Source organism: Typha angustifolia, chromosome 9, assembly GCF_048772165.1.
Source record: "Typha angustifolia cultivar Huaian chromosome 9, ASM4877216v1, whole genome shotgun sequence".
Lineage (NCBI taxonomy): Eukaryota > Viridiplantae > Streptophyta > Magnoliopsida > Poales > Typhaceae > Typha > Typha angustifolia.
In genome coordinates, this window is record NC_133247.1 from 7407488 (window position 1) to 7427864 (window position 20377).

At 36.5% G+C, this 20377-nt stretch overlaps 1 protein-coding gene across 4 annotated transcripts in view; it reads left to right on the forward strand.

Annotated features, from left to right (window-relative positions):
• Positions 1-3068: 3068 nt before the first annotated feature.
• LOC140767560 (plant cysteine oxidase 3) overlaps positions 3069-20377 on the forward strand; it is a 37055-nt gene continuing 19746 nt past the window's right edge. For all 4 annotated transcript variants that reach the window (XR_012105588.1, XM_073107520.1, XM_073107521.1 and 1 more), the window contains exons 1-3: positions 3069-3258; positions 6332-6492; positions 16171-16333. Coding sequence is in view for 3 of the 4 variants with exons in the window: in XM_073107520.1 (XP_072963621.1) it covers positions 3147-3258; positions 6332-6492; positions 16171-16333 (436 nt within the window). In the remaining variant the exon portion in view is untranslated. The remainder of the gene's footprint in view (positions 3259-6331; positions 6493-16170; positions 16334-20377) is intronic.

A 20377-nucleotide genomic window follows, 5' to 3' on the forward strand; every position in this document is an offset into this window, starting at 1 on the left:
ACGGCCAAGCTCTCCTCAAGGAGGGGAACAAATAAGGAGTAAGAGAAAAAGAGAGAGAGACAGGGGGAAGGGGAGTGCAGCGGCCCTATACTCGAGGTCACCGCACGTCGATGGTGGCATGTGCTGGAGGGGCTATGTGTGCCCTACTCCCCTCTCCTTGGTCTAATAAAGGCATTCCTTTGTCAGGCCAAAATGGGCCAAGAGGAGGGGGCCCCCCTCTTAGATTTTTTTTGGGGTGTGTTACATAGTCAACTCGAGAAAGCTAACCATGGTTGTAGTGTTTGCTGGAATGCTAGACGTGAGCCAATAAAGCTCGAGTCTGCTGTAGTGGAAAGAGAGTCATAGCATGAGGTTTTCCAACAATCTCATGTGGTTGTCATTGACATAGCTCAAGGCGGGGGGGGGGGTCCTTTGGAAGGGACCAAACATAGTGGTTTGGGGCTTGCATTGCAGCTGATGGAAAGCTAGAGTTTTCAACCTTAGCTTCTACTATGAGTGGGTAAGACAACCTGGAAGCCACTTCTACGGTCGGCTCTAGCATGGTTGCGACAATGGCTATGGTCTACAGTGGTGGAGGGGCCTCCACCACGGCTACTAAAGGAGAGGTCGAGGCTTCAATTTGGGCTAGCTCATCCTCTCCCTCACAGCTTGGATTATTCTCGCCGTGAGGGGGTCGTTTCGGCCATGGCTAGCGATGTAGGGAGGTGGTGCTGGATTAGGAGGGTAGACATTAAGGTTTGAATAGCCTTTCCATCCTTTTAGTGCTCTTTATGGCTGATTTGGCGACCACCTTAGAAAATTCTTTAAAAAATGCCTCCCCCCACGCCAATGGCTTGCCATCAATGGTGGCTACTAAAGAAACTTCCAGAAGAACGAAGGTGGGTTTCTAATCTTCCATAGTTGCTCCTTCCTCGTTCGTCTTAGATTGCATCTTAATTATCGTTCGAGGAACATTGACTCTAATACTAATATTACGAACTAGATCTGGACGTAAGAAAATTAAAATTTTTTATTATGGTAGCCTCATAAGTTAGGATCTAATGACATTGTTCTATATAAATCAAAGGTCAGGATAAAAAATTAAAAATAAAATTGTGGAAGAAGGTTAGAACATAATAGAAGTGGAAATATCCGACCTTGTGGCGGTTGTCGGAGAGTAATGGATAGTTATATAATAGGGTGGCTAGTGATGGAGGATGATGGCTAGGGTTTGGAAGCTTGGATAAGTTCTACAGTTACGATCTACTCCTAGAAAGATAAAGACAATCTAATAGTTACAACGAAAGATAAATATGAAATAATAAAATAACCAAAGTTAATGATCAATTCCACGATGACGATCAACTCATCACCACTCCTATTTATAAGAGTAAAGTCTAAGGGAATCGGATCCACTTGCAAATTATCATATTTATTTAAATTTAAAAAGAATAAATAAGTTTAATTAACTAACTTGACTCGATTGACTTTATCCACGTGGTTGGATCATAACACAGTAGTAAGGAGTCTAACTCAATCCATAGATTCAGAATATTCTTGTCATCTAAGCATGGGAAAGCCTCGAGAATGCCCATAGCTTTGTAAAGAGCAAAGCTAAAGCAGCCATTATGGTTAGTTTTTATTGGACTATTCATAAATAAAATTTTAAAAATAGTTGTTAAAGTTAATATATACATATAAATAATTTGCAAAGTTTATAGCGTAAAATATTTATGACTAAAATTTTCTTGCAAGAAAATAAAATTTTCTTTTTTGCAACTATGATATGGAGTAACACTAAATAGCTTAGAATCCTTTTAAATAATTTATAGGAGAGTACAATGGTCTTTTTAATATAAATTCAACTAAAATAAAAAAAGAAAAGATAATTTGATGATTAATTACTGAACTCGAAGCAAAGCCTTGAAATTTTTATATAAGATTAATATATAAAATTTTCTCTAAAACTTAGCAAATCTTATAAATTATTAATGTAATCATTGAAAGTCCATCACTAGTTAACATGTTTTGAAATAGTTTTTGACCAAATTAGCCCTCTTGTAAAACTTTTTTACGATAATAGAATACCCTCAAATTTATTTACTAAATGGTATCTAATTTACTGGAGCCCTAACAAAACTGGTCTTAGACCACTAATCTGTTCAGTGTTTTATGTATATAGATTTCGTTAACCTAGTATTTAAGCAATTTAGGGAAAAAATTGTCTAGCTATAAAAATGTTGAATTAATTAGCGTTTTTAGAAATGTTGATCAATTCAACGTTTTTATTAGGACTATAGTGAATTAGATCCTATTTGGTAAATAAGTTTGAGGGTAATCCATTTTGATAAAAAATTAAAAAAATGAGGCTATTTTGGTCAAAACTCATTTCGAAACACGCGAAATGAATTAGTCATTTAAGAGTATCTCCAACCAAACTCTAAAACTTCAAATTTGGAGCCCGATGGAGCTCCAACCGAGCTTCAAATGGGGCTCTAAATTTAGAGCATTTTCTAAAAATTTAGAGCTCAGCTCCAATACTATTTAACTTTTAGAAATACCAATTTTGCCCTACAAAAGCTTAATCCAAAAATTTAAATTCTGTCTGTATCTTTTATTAAATAATATAATTAATTAAACTGAATATATAATTAGTTTTGCTAATTAATTTTAACCAAAAATAGTACTATTAGAATAGTCTCATTGAGATTTTTAAAATGAGTCTAATATTAAATTATTTAAGTTATTTTAAATATTTTATTTTTATTTTATGTAATATAATTTTAATATTTTTAATTAAAAAAATAGTAATTTAAAATAATTTATGAAATTATTAAATATTAGTATTATTATAAAGATATCGATGAGAATTTTCTAACCATAATTAAAATAATAATAAGATTAAAAAAACTTATTAAATAATTTAAAATATAATATATATAATATATATATATATATTATATTAATTAAATTATAAATATAGAGCCCGGTGCAGATGAAGTATACGGTCCGGTCGGGTCGGTACAAAGAACGCAGTCCACAGTGTTGCAACACTTCATCTTCGACCTTTTTCATTTTCATTTTCATTTTTTTGACTCTTCCGACTTCGAGGACCAAATTCTATCTCTTATTTATCATAGCGCAGGGATCAGCCTTCGCCAAAACGAATGGCAAAGGCTTCTTCCGTGCAGGCTCTCTACGAGCTCTGCAAGAAGACATTTGCGCCTGCGGGTGTTTCGCCATCTACCCACGCCATCCGGAAAGTCTCTTCTCTCATGGGTATCTATCATCCTTCTTTTACTTCTTAATATTACTCTTTTATTCTTCTTGCAGGTTTTGCTCATTGTATAAATTGAGTCTGGCATTCGTTCTGGAACTCATTTGGTCCTTTTTGATGTTTTGTAAAGTAATTTTTGTTTGGTTCAGTTTTCTCGTTTTGGATTTCTTTAAATTTTGTCATGATCTGGGTGACCTCTTGCTGCATTTTTGTGATCTAAGTTTGTTATGTCTGTTTTAGGGATTTGGTTGGTTAGTGTGAAGCTTGATTGCAATTAATTTAGTTTGTTTTCAGACAAAGAAAGACTCTGTTGTGTCTTTTGATAATTTGCAAACTTTGTATTGGTGTTCTGTTAGCTAGCCCTTTGTTTCCCCTTTTTTTTTGTATTTAAAGGCTATTCTTCGACCAGATAAGCTGACGTATAGTTTGTTCTTTATTCTAAGTTCTAAATTTACTCTTAATTTTAAATGATTCACAGACTAAGATACTTACTATACATAGTTGTAGCATTTCTTTTTTCTGTTTGTATTGTTATGGAGTTCTTGTTCACCTAATTGAAAATTTGAGATGGAGGTCTCTCCTAAAAATAGACATGGTTATTTCTTTCGAGAAATAAAGAAAGAGTCAAGGAGCATCTTTTTTCTTCTTCGTTTCCTATGTTCTTACATTATACAATGCATGTGGATAGGGGTGTAATCAAGCCTGGTTTTGATCAAGCTTGAATTGAAATTAATTTCGAGCCTATATTTGTGATTAAACTTGAATTGAAATCATTTCTTCGAGCCAATTTCGAGCTCAAGCCTAAACGAGCTCGAGCCTAAATCAGCTAATCAATAAACAATTTCAAGCCTTAATCAATTCCGGCCAAATTTCGAGCCTAATCAAGCTTGAATTAAATTAAGCTTGATTTAGACTTGAATCAAGCTTAAAATAAGGCCTAATTCAAAAATATAAACTAATAGAATTAAAATTTAGAACTAAACTCTATAAGATCAGAGTACTTAACAATTCACTTAAGGAAATCTTAGAATATAACATAATTATAGTATAGTATAGAAAATATTACTCATTATTTATATATATTTAATTATTTTGAGCTTTATCAAGCCTTGTTGAGCTTATTTGATTAAGCCGGCTTATGATTAAGCTTGGCTTGAAATTATTTTCGAGCCTAATTTGAAGATCAAGCTCGGTTCAACTTATTTTTGAGCGGAGCTTGATCGAGCATTACCAAGCTAAGCTTGAGCTGGCTTGATTATTTTGACAGCCCTACATGTGGACACATGAAACCTAATTGAATGTGCGACTATTGACATGGCACAAGAACAAATTATAGAAACTAGTGGATTAAATAGGGCTGGACAAGTTCTGAATTCTTGACCTCAAGACAAAATTGACTATTTTATCATATTAGATAATTAGTTGACATAAAAGCTTAAACTGTTAGGTAAAGACTAACAATATATATCATATCTTTAAGAGTTGTTATTTAATAGTTTTCATTTAATTTTTTCTTATCTTGCTTCTTGTTTTTTTCTCTTTCTTCTCTTGTTTCCTAAGGTTTCTGTTGTTTCCATTTGCTGAATCAGATCAAAAACAGATATTTTTGTCAACGATTAGATCCATCTCTTGATATTGAAGGCTGAACTTTCTTCCCAAACATATGCTTCTTTTCTATTTTTTTACCTCTCACATTTTTCGGTGTATAAAATGAGCCAGATCTGATAGAAGAAATGAGATCTGATTGAAGAAAACAGATTTAATTAATCTTGAGTACTGCTTCTTACCTATGGGGGATTAGGATGGTTTCTGTCCTTATCGCCTCACTTTTGCAGAGGCTGTAGAAACAACCTAGCCACCTCTTTGGAGTCCTAAAATAACCTAAAATAACTGGATAACAAAGACCAAAATCTCAAAACATAAACACAATTCAACAGTCTGTGTATAAACCACCCTAGTATTCGGCAATGTTCATTTTTATTGCCGTTCTTGATCCCTATTTAATGCCTTAAATATTTCCTTTGTTGATTTAAGTGTTCCTTACTAGTGTTTAGCTGTCCTGCATCATTTTGGTGTCAGAGCTAGTTATCATTCTTTTAAATATTCTCATGAATTTAACTTTAACTAACATGAGTTTATTTCATGTTGTATATAGGCATACAGGTGAAAATGTGAACCTAAGACATGTCATCTTCATAATTCTCCTTCGTGTTGACATGTTTGTCCATTATGCTGCCATGTTCTTCCTGCTTAATTCTTATTTGTGGATTAATATTGCTCTTACTGTATATTCCTGTGCCTTTTTCAAAAAGCAATCGTCATATTCTATAAAGCTAGTGATCATCTTTGATCCTTCTATGAAATCCAAAGCTGAAGCCCTAAATTTAGTGGCTTCCTTAGTGTAACACCAAGCTCTTTAGAAAGGAAGAAGACAGAAAAGTTTAGTTGGTCATTTTATCAAGTGGCCATATATATTTATTTTCGTTCTTAAGGATACATATCTCCATTTCTGTCTCATGCACGCATAACCATAATGTGAGATTAGAACAGTGCTAAGGCGATAATTAGTGCCCTATGGTAGTGTTATTGCTAACATTTTGCATCGGAGGAATTAGAACAAATGCATCTCTTGAATTTGCCTACTGTAAAGGGGTGATATTCTCTACTATATATTTTAGTAGAGTAATGAACTTAATTAGCCTTGGTTCAGTCAAATATATACTCAACGTTGTATGTACATTTGTCATGTTTACTATTTGTCAAATACATCTCTTTAAGCCTTTTTGCATTATTCTTCATCTCCTCTCCAAGAGAAAGGAAGAAAATTGACAATTAGGTTTTAATATGAACCTGGATTTAGGACCTCATGTTGGTTTTAAGATTACAGTTTACCTTGCTGACACATGTAAATGAGCAATCTTAAACTAGCCAGGTTTACTAGATGAGAAAATGTAAGTGAGCAATCCTTCATTGGTTCTCATGTAACATATAATAATACAATAATTAGAAACAGTTAGAATGCAAAACTTTAACTTCTCTCTTACTATATATATTAAGATGATATACATATTTCAGATACAATTAGCTCGGCAGAAGTTGGACTCAAAGATGATGACCTGGAAGATGACAGGGGGCATGGTTTTTTCGGATCAAATTTGTTGAAGAATTCAGCGAGGACAGCTCGATGGGCCCAACCGATCACATACTTGCACATATATGAATGTGATAGCTTTTCTGTAAGTTTATTTGTTATATTGGTTGTCGTCATACTTGATCTAATCTGCATAAATTTGAGTTATACCACTCTCCTAAATAAGTGCATTGGGAATGAGGTTGACATGTTTGTATTAACCGAGAAGTAAATGGAAGAAAGCAATAATGTTGGCCGGAGAAACTGTCAGGTTGTAGGCCTGTGTATGTAATTTTATCAAGTGGTAGATTGACTTTTTAATTTTTACATTGTTTTTACATTGCTTTTAGTTTTTGCATTGCTTTTATTAGCCTTTTTTTTTCATTAGCTAGGATCCTTCACTTAAAATTGAGATCAACACTAATAAAGAACATGGTAGATTAAGGCTAATAAATAGAAAATTGTATGGGTTTTGAGGTAGAATTTGATAGGTTTTAGAAAATTAGAGCAAAGGCTATTATAAAAAAGGTTGATGTGAGAAAACAAACATCTTGATATAAGGGATAAGATAACCAGCAACAATCTATCTAGCATAACAAATTAGATGTGAGGTCCAAAAGAATGCTACTAGCCGTTATAACCATTGATTGAGTCCGAAACAATGAGAAGATGAAATCTGATCCACAATTGGAAGCCCTTGCTGAAAATTTGATCTAAAGGTGAAATCTGAAATCTAATATGAAAGATTTGATCTAGAAGCTGACGATGTCCGGACTAAAGTATCTAAATGGTTGGGCTCTCAACAAAGTTGTAGAAGTCTCGCGATGTCCTAGAAACATTGAAGCACACAAAAGGAATGAAAGAAGGTATTAGATATATGGAAAAAGACCCTAGGCTTTGACCTTCAGGTTTTGGATTTCACACCGGAAGGGATCTTCATGAAACCCTTGGAGAAACTTCAAGCTATCTTTTATTTCATCAAAAAATTGTCTAAACATAATGCCTTTTAACTATTTATAGTGCCAACATAAAACCCTAAGTCTCCCCGTTCATTTTAGGAATAACTTTTTTTTTTTAATTCTGAAATACAACCCCTTATTTCAGCAAAACAATTAAACATCACAGTAGTCTTATTCAAGAATAAAAATGTTATTTGTTAAAATTATCTCTTATACCACACACTAATCCAATTACTTACTCTTGATATCTATCCCATTAATTTATTTCATATTAAATCAAAGGGTATTTATCATAATTTTGTAAAAAGCAAAATACATTTTTTTTTCATCTTTTCCTTTACTTTATATTACATCAAAGGTAATTATTATACTTTTATTCCATAATACTAGTGAATATAGGAATAATTATTCCTAGAATAAATCCTAATAACAAATTAGAATAGCTATTCCTATTTTAACCCTATTCCACATGTGAATGAGGCCTAAGTAAGTCATAAGCCGACTAGACCAAAACAACTCAAAGCAGACCCAATGATTAATTGGTTGGAAATTAGCTCAAAAATACTCTCAAAATATCAGAAAAATAGAAAAAGATATAAAGAAAGTAATTAGAGTCTAATATCCAAAGATACATTTATAACCAGCCAAAGTGAAATTACTCCAATGGTAACATCTGTCTACGCGTGTGGACCCGTATATCCGGTACATGGTCGGTTCGATGTCGTCATTAGTTTGAGTGTCTTATTTTTGGTGTCACAGTATATATCAATCTATTAATAGTTGGATAGAGGAAATTTATCTATAGCTAGAAGATCCATGGAGGGGTTTAGAAAGCTGATTTAGGTGCCTTTTGTACTACAGGTAGCCCCAAAGAGTGGTCTGCCAAGCTGTCATCTTAAAATAATGAATTGTTTTGAAGCTATTTTTGCCTAAGCTCCTCTTTGTATTTCTCTTTGTTTTGGTGTAGTGCAGGTCAAGCAATTTTCTAGGCAAAATGCTAATAAAGGATGTTGGGGTATAAAGGAATAAAACCACCATGCTCTATTGACTTAAGTTTTTCGAGTAGTTAATGAGTTAACACGATATCAACTAATTAAAGCAAGAGGCTCTAAGTTCGAATTCCATGAGAGCTATCTATAATTTAAAAGATAAAACCTCCACCATTAAAAGATAACTTCCATAGGAAACAAGCCATTGCATCAGTAGTTGCTTCCTTTCAGTAGGGTCTGCTGTAATATGCAAAGGTGCTTGAGAAAATTATGTTAGAAATAGATGAGATATATTCAACTAGCTTTGCCTAAATATTTTGACATAACTTAAACTCCAGTATGAAGATATGGAAGAGGACTTAAGCTAATCATTTTAAGGATTTGAAAGGGACTTTCCAGGTATATTACTTCCAACATGGACTGTGATAGAAGTAAATTGCAGTGATTCAGGTCATATACTCTAATTTTGGTGGTAAATTATATTTGTTGCCAAATGATACCAATTGCGCTTGTGGATTGAAATGTAACTATAAATCTTCCTTCTGATCAACTAGCAATGGAAACAGTGAAACATAGGATGAAGCAAGGATTGTCGTGCAGTTGGCACAAAGCGTGCCGATAGCCACTTGCTAGCACATGGCATGCGGTTGCTGAAGGTAAACCCTATGCTGAGGCATTCCGATGCGTGCCAGTGGGCATCACTTGTATCAAGCAATACACAATCAATACTAGTGTGGTATCGGACAGCACATACTTGGTTCTATTCAATACCCATTAATGTAAGTCAAAGGGAGCCATTTTAAGGGTCTCTGTTCTGCCAACACTTTTCCAAATTGGGAGTGAGAGGAAGAGAAGAAGAGGAAAAGAAAGAGAGGAGAAAACGGAGATCTTGGAGAAGGGAAGCTATGCCAAGTTTAGGAACTTCATAACCTATCAAAAGGTATAAGTATAGTTTTCTTTTATTGTCTTGTATTTCTTTTTGCAAATGATATACCTAGCAAAGATATATCATTTGTAAGAGTCACTTAATACAACTAGCAGTGATAGCCGTGCTAGTGGCACGTGTCGTGCCGTGCTGTGCAAGTGGCACGCCCCCCGTGCCAGTGGCATGCCCCTTATAATATTTTTAATAAACTTTTTAGGATATTTAGAGATGTTTTTGGGTTTTTGGTATGCCAATCTTTAATTTTTTTTTGTCTAAATATATGTATTAAAATTTAAAATCTACATTATACTATTTTATCTTTAGATTATTTTTGTAAATAACCTATTTTATTAAAGATAAAACAACAGTTGAATATAAATATTATTCAACATATAATATGATTGAATACATTTATTAAAATTAATATTAATGATTAAACACTCCATAATATGATTGAATGCTCCATAATATAATTGAACACATAATAATATTCAATACATAATTGATAATAGTTCAATAATTAAAACTAATATTTAGTTGAACGTAGAATGACGAGGAAGATCAAAGACTTCATTTGCTAGCACAAGAATAACATGAGAATGTTGCGTTAAATACTGTCGATATTCTTCAAAACTTATCCACTGATAATATTGCTCGTTATAACGTTTCACATAGTTTTCATAGAAATAAGAATTTTGTAATTCTTTGATGATATGGTATGGATATTGAATATACACGGAAATGACCGGCATAGGCACAGACACACCATAAGCATATACAGATTGTGGATATGGAGTATAATAAGGGTATTGTGGTTCTAGTGGGTGTGATTGATATGATGGTAATGATGATGAACTCATCATCCTGTGGGCGCACCTTTTCTGATGTCTTGCTACTTATAGACTCAAATTCTTCCCTCATCTGACTATAATCATATTGAGCTTGAGATGGTTCTTTTCCTTTCTTTTGTCTCTGATAAATTCAGCTTTGTGGTTGTCTAGGTCTAGCAAATTAATTATCATTCCAATTTTAAAAAATGACAAATAAGTTATCATTTCAAAAATGATAAATGACAAAAGTTAATTGATGGAAATAAGAAAAAGTTAAAAAAATGGGTTCTACATATCATGTCATGTTTGTTAAGAAAATAAGTAAAGTTGATTTGATAAAAATTGATGGAAATAGAATTTTTTTAAAAAAAAGTCTACATTGGCATATGACAGGCATAAGGCTGTGCTGGACGGCATGTGGCCTTGCCCGGCACGGATCGGCACGGCATGTGTGTCGGTCAAGTGCCGTGCCTTTACTGGCACGGCAAGTGCCGGTCGGCATGAGGCTTGTCGACCGGCACAGCTATCCTTGACAACTAGAGCTGAATCAAGTTGTATCGGAAGTAATAAATTTGCTTGAGAAATAAGACTTTCTACTGAAGGGGTGTTTGAATGCCAGGGACTCGCGTTCGAACGCACCGTTCAAATGCCTGAACGCGTTCGCAAATATAGAGAACGAGATTTGCGCGTTCAAACAGCCTCGGGCTCGTTCGAATGCGCCTGTTTGAATATTTGCACGCATTTGCAAATATAGAGAATAGATTTTGCGCGTTCGAACGCTCCGCGGTGAGAATGTTTCATTTTAGGGATTTATTTTTGTTGTTTGGGTTGAAAGGGTAGCTTCTAAATACTGTGGAGTGCACCTTAGTTGGATTAGTTATGAAGAATTTTCTTTCTTCCTATCTCTTTCCTCTCTCTTCCTCCTTTGCCCTAACCTTCACGTCAACCCCTAGTTGATATCGGTTAGATCCTTCCCCTAGTCTATCATTGCCTAACTTCTTCTAGGAGAGACCCCTTTCTCCTCCCTCGTCCGATCCCTTCTCTAATCGCATGTATCCCTACCCCTATATTCATTCCACCTTCATTCTTTTCACCACCATTAAAGATCTTTCTTCAATCCAAATACCCAATCTAGACCTCTCTATAGTTTGGTTCGTAATAGTGGTATCAGAACTATCGATTCTCGGACCATGACTAACACAAGGTCGATGGCAAAGCGCGGGACGATGGATGCTAACTTGGACCCAGACCTGAGCTCATCGGCAACTGCAGGCGGTACTAGCAACACTAGCACTAGCGCCACACTGAGTGTGCCTTATTCCACGCCGCTCGATCCTAATGTTGCAGTTGTTATCCATCAAATGATGGATCAACAACAAAAGATGATGGACCATCAACAATGAATGCAGGAAGCCCTTGTGTAGTCCCTATGTGAGGAGATCCGAATGATATCGCGCGGAGGACTGACGGCGGAGGAACTTGTCGCAACTACACCAGCGGCCAACCAAACTCCACCGACAATAAGAGCTTTTCTTGGACAGATGGACGTGTTACTACCCAACCCTCCTACCCAACCCCACTAAGAGTTAACCATGGCATGGATGGAGGAAGAGCCGAGCACCATCAAGGCAGGTGTGAACCGGGAGCAGCATGGCCATATGATGATGAACATGAAGCTACTCGCGAGGAAGAGGAAAGAAGGTGTTGTGGTTTGGAGATTCACATCCTTCATTCGCTAGCAGTGAGGATGAATCCTCTAATAGACAATGGACACGATTATGGCATCCCCGTATGAACTAATCGACTGTAATTTTCAAAGTTTAAAGGAGGTAATTCTATTAATTGGATTTTTCTTGTCTAACAATACTTTTCATGTCATAGCATGCCGAAAGAAGATAAGGTACCTATTGCGAGCTTTCATTTAGAAGGTGTGGCCTTACATTGGTACTAATCAGTACATGCCCACCAACCGTTTGACAATTGGACGGCATTGAACGCCATAACCGTCAAAGACAAATATCCGATACCAATCATAGAGGAGTTATTGGACGAGCTAACGGGAGCTTCATACTTTAGCAAGCTCGACTCTCGTGCGGGGTATCACCAGATCCGAGTCCACAAACGGTATTCTGAACTCATGACGGGCACTATGAGTTTTAGGTGATGTCGTTCGGGTTGAGGAACGCATCGACGACCTTCTAGGGGCTGATTAACGACATATTCCGTCCACTCCTACGACGATATGTGTTAGTATTCTTCAATGACATTTTAGTGTACAACAAAACTTAGGAGGAGCACTTGGTTCATCTACGGTCCGTGTTGGCGCTCTTGATAGAACACTCTCTCAAGATGAAGTGGAGTAAATGCCTATAGGGTGAGCGACGAGTAGAGTACTTGGGACACATCATTTTAGCGGAGGGAGTCGTGGTCGTGACCCGAGCAAGGTGGCATGCATGCTCAGCTGGATGAAACTGAGGACAGTATGGGAGTTATGCGGTTTCCTTGGTTTGACAAGTTACTATCGCAGATTTGTGGCTAGCTATGGGAAGATCGCAACACCACTAATAGCCTTGCCGAAGAAGAATGCCTTTGAATAGACTGATGAAGCGACAGGCATTTAAGGAGCTAAAGGTAGCAATGGCGACTGCACCGGTATTGTCACTTCCTGACTTCACCAAGTAGTTCGTGATCGAGTGTGACGCGTCAGAAGCAAGCACAGGGACTGTATTAACAGACTAGGAGGCCGATTTCTTACCTTAGCAAAGCCTTGATAGGGAGATCATAGCAGCTGTCCACCTACGAGCGAGAGAAGCTTGCTATTTTGCATGTAGTGATGAAGTGGAGACCATATTTGATTCGGAAGTGATTTGTGATCCGAACAAATCAGTAAAGCTTGTCATATTTTATGGGGCAGCGGATTCACACGTCTGCGTAGCAGAGGTGGGTTACCAAGCTATTGGGATATGATTACGAGCTACAGTATAAGAAAGGAGTAGAGAACAAGGTAGCAGATGTGCTATCTTGACAACCCAAATCGGCTGAATTAGCGGCCCTGACCGTGCCTGTCTTTCCCTTCTTGGATGACATACGAGAAGTAGGTGCTACTGAGCCGGATATCTTGAGGATCTTGCAGGAGATAGATGACGACCCTATAAGTCATCATGGGCTTGTGAGCAGAAGCGGATTGCTATTGGACCATGGCGCATTCGAATACCTGCGGACATGGTCCTGCGACGAAGAGTAATGGAGCATTTTCATTCCACCCCTGAAGCGGGACACAAGGGACTCCTACGGACTCGTAGGAAACTACTACAGAGTTGTATGTGGCTTGGAGTATGACAGGAGTTGAGGGCATCGTGCGTGCTTGCGAGGTATGCAACGGGCGAGTTGAGGGCATCGTGCGTGCGTGCTTGCCCATGCCGAAGAGGATTTGGAGGCATTTTCATGGATTTTATTGAGGGCTTACCTTCGGTGAGGAGGTACTCAATTATATTCGTCGTGGTAGACAGGCTGAGTAAGTATGCTCACTTCTTAACCCTAGCGCACCCATATCCAACGAGGACAGTGGTCGAGGTGTTCGTGCGCGACATTGCCAAGCTTCACGGCATGCTGCGTTCGATTGTATCCGACCGAGACTAAGTCTTCATCAGTGGCTTTTGGACAGAGTATTTTGCACTCCAGGGTACCCGGTTGGAACTCAGTTCAGTCTATCATCCACAAACAGATGGCCAAATTGATATAGTGAACTAGGGCATAGAGCAGTACCTATGGTGCTTTGTGGGCGAGAGACTGAGGGTATGGCTCGACTACTTACTGTGGGCGGACTGGTCCTACAATATTGTATGTCATAGCACCATCAAGATGATACCATTCGAGGTAGTTTATGGTAGACCACAACTTACCTTGAAGACATATGACCCCGAGGCATCATCAATGAGGACAAAGATAGAGTTAGAGCTAGCAGATCGGGATGTAGTGCTACGGAGGCTGCGGGAGCATATGACAATGGCCCAGAACCACATGAAACAAGTATATGACCGCCGACATCAGGAGTTAGAGTTTGAGGTCAGGGATCTTGCTTTTGTGCGAGTTCAGCCATATCGGCAAGCTACTTTATGTTCGATACGTAACTCTAAGTTAGCGCATCGGTATTTTACACCATTTCGTGTATTGGAGCGAGTGGGACTAGTAGCGTACAGGTATTCGAGTTAGTACGCATGTTGGCAAGACGGAGGTGACACTGAGAGAGGCAACTGGAGACAAAGATATTAGTGGAGTGGCTTGGACTGTATTCTGTCGAGGCGACATGGGAGTCTGACGAGGGCATCGTGGAACGCTTTTCGGACTATTCATTTTGAAGTCAAGGTGACGGAAGTATGGTGGATTGATACAACTAGAGCTGAATCAAGTTGTATCGAAAGGAATAAATTTGCTTGAGAAAATAAGACTTTTTGCCGAAGAGGCATTCGAATGCCAAGGACTCGTGTTTGAATGCCTGGACGCGTTTGCAAAAACAGAGAACAGGATTTACACGTTCGTAAATACAGAGAATGGATTTTGCGCGTTTGAATGAGCCGCGGCGAAAATGTTTCGTTTTAGGGATTTATTTTTGTTGTTTGGGTCGAAAGGGTAGTTTCTAAATACTGTGGAGTGCACCCTAGTTGGATTAGTTATGAATGAATCTTCTTTCTCCCTACCTCCTTCCTTTCTCTTCCTCCTTTTCCCTAACCTTCATGTTGACCCCTAGGCACTATCGGTTAGATCCTTCCCCTCGTCTATTGCTGCCCTACTTCTTCTAGGAGCAACCCCTTTCTCCCCTCTCGTTCGATGCCCTTCTCTAATCTCACGTATCCCTAACCTTATATTCATTCCACCTTCATTCCTTCCACCACCGTTAAAAAGCTTTCTTCAATCCAAATACCCAATCTAGACCTCTCTACAATCCGGTTCGTAACATCACTTTACATAGATATAGCATTTTGGTGCTAGATCTATACAAAATACTTTTCAAAATGTAGGAATCGATGGAGAAATTTTACTTCCCAAAGTTTTGCCCCAAATGTAAAGGACCAAAAATAATATGTCAAAGCTATTTAAAGTGGGTCGAAATTGGTGCAGGAACATGTTAGATTAACAAAATAGATGTTTCACAATATTATCTAGTGATAAATGACTCTAATGTAGGCTTTAATACCTATATTAGAACCTAAACTGTGTATGAAAACCTATTTATAGTTCTGCCTGGCACATGCCACTGTTACGATAATTCTTGGGATGAAAGGTGAAAAATACTAATAGGAAAGGGCATTCTAATGCACAGGGCTTCCTTCGAAAAGAGGTTTGGTGAAGGCAAGATATATCATAAAAGCAGGCTTAGCCTAACTACTGGAATTGCTTTTCTGACTTGAATATTTGACACCATGGTGCATGGTGGTGAGTTTCCCCCAAAATAAGTGATGTCTCCAAGAAAATAATTAAGAAATTTGGAATAAAATTACTAGAAAAATGAGATGCACTCATTTGAACTTAGGAATAACTCCTAGTGATGTAAAAGTCTGATAGCTTTTATAAAAGGAGAAAAGGAAGAAAATCTTCTACCAGAAGAAAGTTATTTCTGTTAAATCTTCCTTGGATGATGACCATCTACATTATAGAAGTGATTGGCTGTACTTTTATTCAATAAAATATCCTGAGCCCTCCTTACTAGCAATCTAGAGCACTGGAACTGCTGAACAATAGTCACATTACACTGTAAGTGTGGAACAGTCACATTTGCAACTGGAGTTTTGTTACCGCAGATAACTCTGGAAGTTGTGTGTTTCTTCACTTAGATTACAATGATGTTGTTGTAAGCCAGATAACATAAACTCATGTTGCAAAAAATTTCTTGTATTTCCCTAAAGGAATGAGAGCTACAGTACTACCATAGCATTATTTAAAGCTTTTTTCAATGATGGATCTTTTCTATTACGTATCTGGCATCAGTTGTATATTCTTTGATGGTTTAACTGTAATATCTTTGATGGATCATCACATCTTACTGCTATTTTATTGCACTCAAGTTTGCATGTGCTTTTGCAGATTGGTATATTCTGCTTACCCACTTCATCATCTATTCCTCTTCATGATCATCCGGGGATGACTGTCTTGAGCAAAATCCTTTACGGCTCCATGCATGTGAAGTCATATGACTGGATAGAGCCTGCCTACTTGATGAGAAGTGCCGAGCCAGATCACTTCCCTGGTCTGCTTCTATGCTTCATGACTTGAATGCTAATAACTTCCTGTTCTATTAGTCAACTAGATTCTAGTTCTACTGATGTTTCTTACAAGTTATGTAAATAGTAACACATGAAGTGAAATTTCCTTGTAAATTTTAAAACAGTAAAATTTAATAAAGAATGCATGATTAAATATTGACTGAAGAAGAGGCAGAAGGTGAAATTGTACTCCTTTTCTGCTTAAATTTTCAAAAGAGATAGTCTTCCGAGTTGTATCTTAAGATGATCTTTAAATCTTTATGCTCAACTTTGAATCGAAGATCTAGATTTAGTGTTGCTAATCCTAGAAAATTGTCATACATTCTTGAAAATACCTAGTAGTATGTCATTATGCATGCCTGGTTGATTTTCAGTTGTCAAGTCAACAGTCAAATGTTGTTATTTCTTAGTTTTTGGAAAATATAAGCAATTTTATGGCCCTAAAGGGCCTTCTGTAAATTCGCTGCCAAGACACTCAAAATTTGGTGCAGTTGGAGTTGCAATAAGCCAATAACATACTTTGCGAGTTCATGCCACAAGTTGTAATAAAAATTTTCTTTTCATATTTTCATATCTGACAAGCAATTCTCCTGGCATATGCTAGATCTATGAATTTGGGTGGACCTGTTTGAAAAATTGGTTGAAACTGTTCCATTTCAGCTGGACTCAATTCAAAACAAGATCCGATACTGGAAAAATCAGCAATCCTTTTTTTCAAAGTATTCCTATTCCAATCAAATCAAATCTAAAATCTCACTTAACTCTCTCTTTTCACTTTCTTTCTTGTGAGTTGATGCCTCTAAATCTTTTTTTTTATCCTTTTCTTTTTTGCATTAATCTCAAATCAACTCTCTTTCATTCTCTTTCTCCTGAGCTGAGTGCTGTTGAAGCTCTCATGAAGAGTTGAAGACATTTCTCAGCTCATCTCAACCATAGCTCTCTCTCTCGCCCCCAGCTGTAGCCCCCCTCCTTGATCACTTTTTCTCCAACAATCTTCTTCGGTGGTGATAAGTGAGGTGACGAGCTTCCACGGTGATATTCTCCGATAATCTTTTTGTAGCTCGTGTATTTATGCGTTCCTTTCTTGACTCTCTTCCCATCTTCTTTTTCTATCATAGTAGCTTTTTTAAAACAACATTTATTACTTAATTGTTTTAAAGTTTAGACTTTAAGTCTAGAATTTTAGCAACAATTAATTTTTTTCGACATATTAAGATTTAACTATTTAAGAAGGGCTTCTGAAGAAAAGTAACCTGCTGATTATAATATCGGCCGGCAACAGTGCCATATTGTTGATGTTGATAGAGAGGGGTAAGGTGCAACCACTGTGGATAACATGCAGCTCTATGCCTACAAGTAAGCAAAGAGTATAGATTGCAAATGTGAGATTACATAAATCTGAAGGACAATTATAAGCAAAGATTATAAAGAAGAGCTGAGATGGTCTGTGAGCAGCTGATGCAAAATCCAATGCAGACTGATGATGATGATGAGGATGACGATGAAAATGACAAAGAGAGGGACATGAGAATTGCATACAAGCAAACTAAGTTGATAGACAGATACAAGAGAAGATGTGCTGCTTTTCATCTATTTATGTTGGAGGAATCACTGCACTTTTGAAATAATTTGTAGCATCAACTGACTTCAAAAAGACTATCAGTGAAAGAATACAATAACTCTTACTTAGAAAGAAAGCGAGGGAGGACACAAACAAAGATACATACTACAATGAAATAATAAAAAGTGCGAAGAATAAGATCATCAGGCTATTTCTAACTTCTTCTACTACAATTATATCTCATTTAATGGAGTTGATAGCCCATATTATCGCACAGTAGATGCAAGAGAGTGGGAGTGCTATAGCTCAGTGTTCCTCCATCTCAGCAGACCCCTCATGATAGAAGATCTAGCCCTAGCTAGGCTAGGATCTGCAATGCCATTTTCTCAAAATTCAAATGATTAATGATTTCATCCAAAGATGGTCGTGCTGATGATGGCACAGAGTTGCGCTGATCAGCATGGGTGCATGTTGACCTGTGCCAGTTGGCACGGTAGTGTGAGGTTCGAAACAAATTTTATTAATATGAAATGTATTCATTAGTGGTAAATCTAAAATATTTTATGAAGTATTTTTTTATCATGTGATAGACATAATATGCCATGTGGAGCCTATTTTTTTGAACTTTTTTCTATTTCAATCATACTATGGAATATTCAATTATATTATGGAGTGTTCAATAATTTGTATTAGTTTTAATAAATATATTCAATCATATTATGTGTTAAGTAATGTTTCTAGTTGACTATTGCTATATCTTTAATAAAATAGGTCATTTACAAAAATAATCTAAAAATAAAAAACTGTAATTTAGGCTTTAATACGTATATTGAAGTCAAAAACCAAAAATTGACGTGTCGAAAACTCAAAAATATCTTTAAATATCCTAAGAATTATATTAAAGATATGCCAAATATGTACCAATGGCATGTAGAGATGCACTGAGGGTGTTGGCATGTGCGCCTTGTGCCGACCGGCACGTGCTATGCTAACAGAGGATCGACATGGCATATGCCTTCGGCACGACCATCACTGATTTCTTTTATAACAATGTGTGGGTCCTAAATTTGTTTAGAAATTAGAACATCAAGCGTAAATATAGATATAATTAGACAATGTATTATTAGTTTGTTGCTCATTTTCTTACACTACAAGGTATCAAGCGACAAAAAAATAATTTGAGATTGTTCAAACCACAATAGTGGCTCAGTGGATTTGATAAGATGAAACTGAGGGACTGAATCATTGGTCAAAAAATGATAAAGATGATGCTTGGAAATAAATTTTGGACTAATGTCGGATTTTGCGTAGCAATTTTTGAGCCCATTACCAAGATTCTCCAGATGGTTGACAATGACAACAAATTTGAAATGGACTTTCTCCATGAAGCTATGGATAAGGCAAAAGTATTAATTAGAAAAAAAAGTTGGCACTACTAAGGGCCACAAAAAAGGGTGGAGGATGATTGACAAAAGATGGGATAAGTAACTACATAAAGATATCCATGCAGCTGATAAAATTTAATTTTCAACTAACATTGTACGCTATTTTAGTATTTTTTAACTAACTTACTAATATTTGTAGGCTGTTTCTTTAATCCATGATTTCAATATTGAAAAAGTGTCTCAAATGATCATGAGGTTATAAGGGGAGTAAGAAATGCGATTGCAAGACTCGAGTCTGACATCATAAAACAAATTCATGCAGACAAAGAAGGAAGTCATTATGTCATGGCCCGAAATCGAAATCATGATCAGCCATGTATCTGATAGACTTGAGATACATGAAGCTTTCAATAATTTTCTAGATTCATAATATAAAAAAACTCAATATGAACTAATATCTCAGTCAAAAACTTTTAAGGAAATACAGATATTCAGGTTATGAAACCAATGTCTTCTAAATAAAACTAAAGCAACAGATAATTTTTCAAATTGAAACTAAAACCACTACTCTAATTGAAAGTAGAAAAGCCAAAATCTGAAATGGAAGTAAATGAGTCCCAGTTCACTATGTTCATTCGCCATACCGATCAGCATCCGAAATATTAATGGAGTTTAGCAAGCTAACAACTTTAGCTCAACAGATGCATCCATCCAAAATCTAACAAAACAATAATCCAATCAGCATGATTTTAAATCAAAGCTCATAACGTGAATAATAAAGCATAAGTAACTATAATATGAATAACAAGTGATAATGTGCTTATATGTGAAACTTTTCAATCTCAATAAATGCCATATTTCTTATTTTAGGTCTATGCCCATGGTCCCAATCAACTAAAAATTATCTTGAGATGATGCTCAAGTCTTTTCCTCATAGCTGATTCGATTAGGGTCACTGGATTAGAGTCACCTCTGAGAGATTTTTAGTTTAGCATGCGACCATAGATTAAAGTATTAATCGATCATGATTCATACCGCCAAAATAGATTGGCTGATTTGGCTGATCCTTGATTTGAATCATT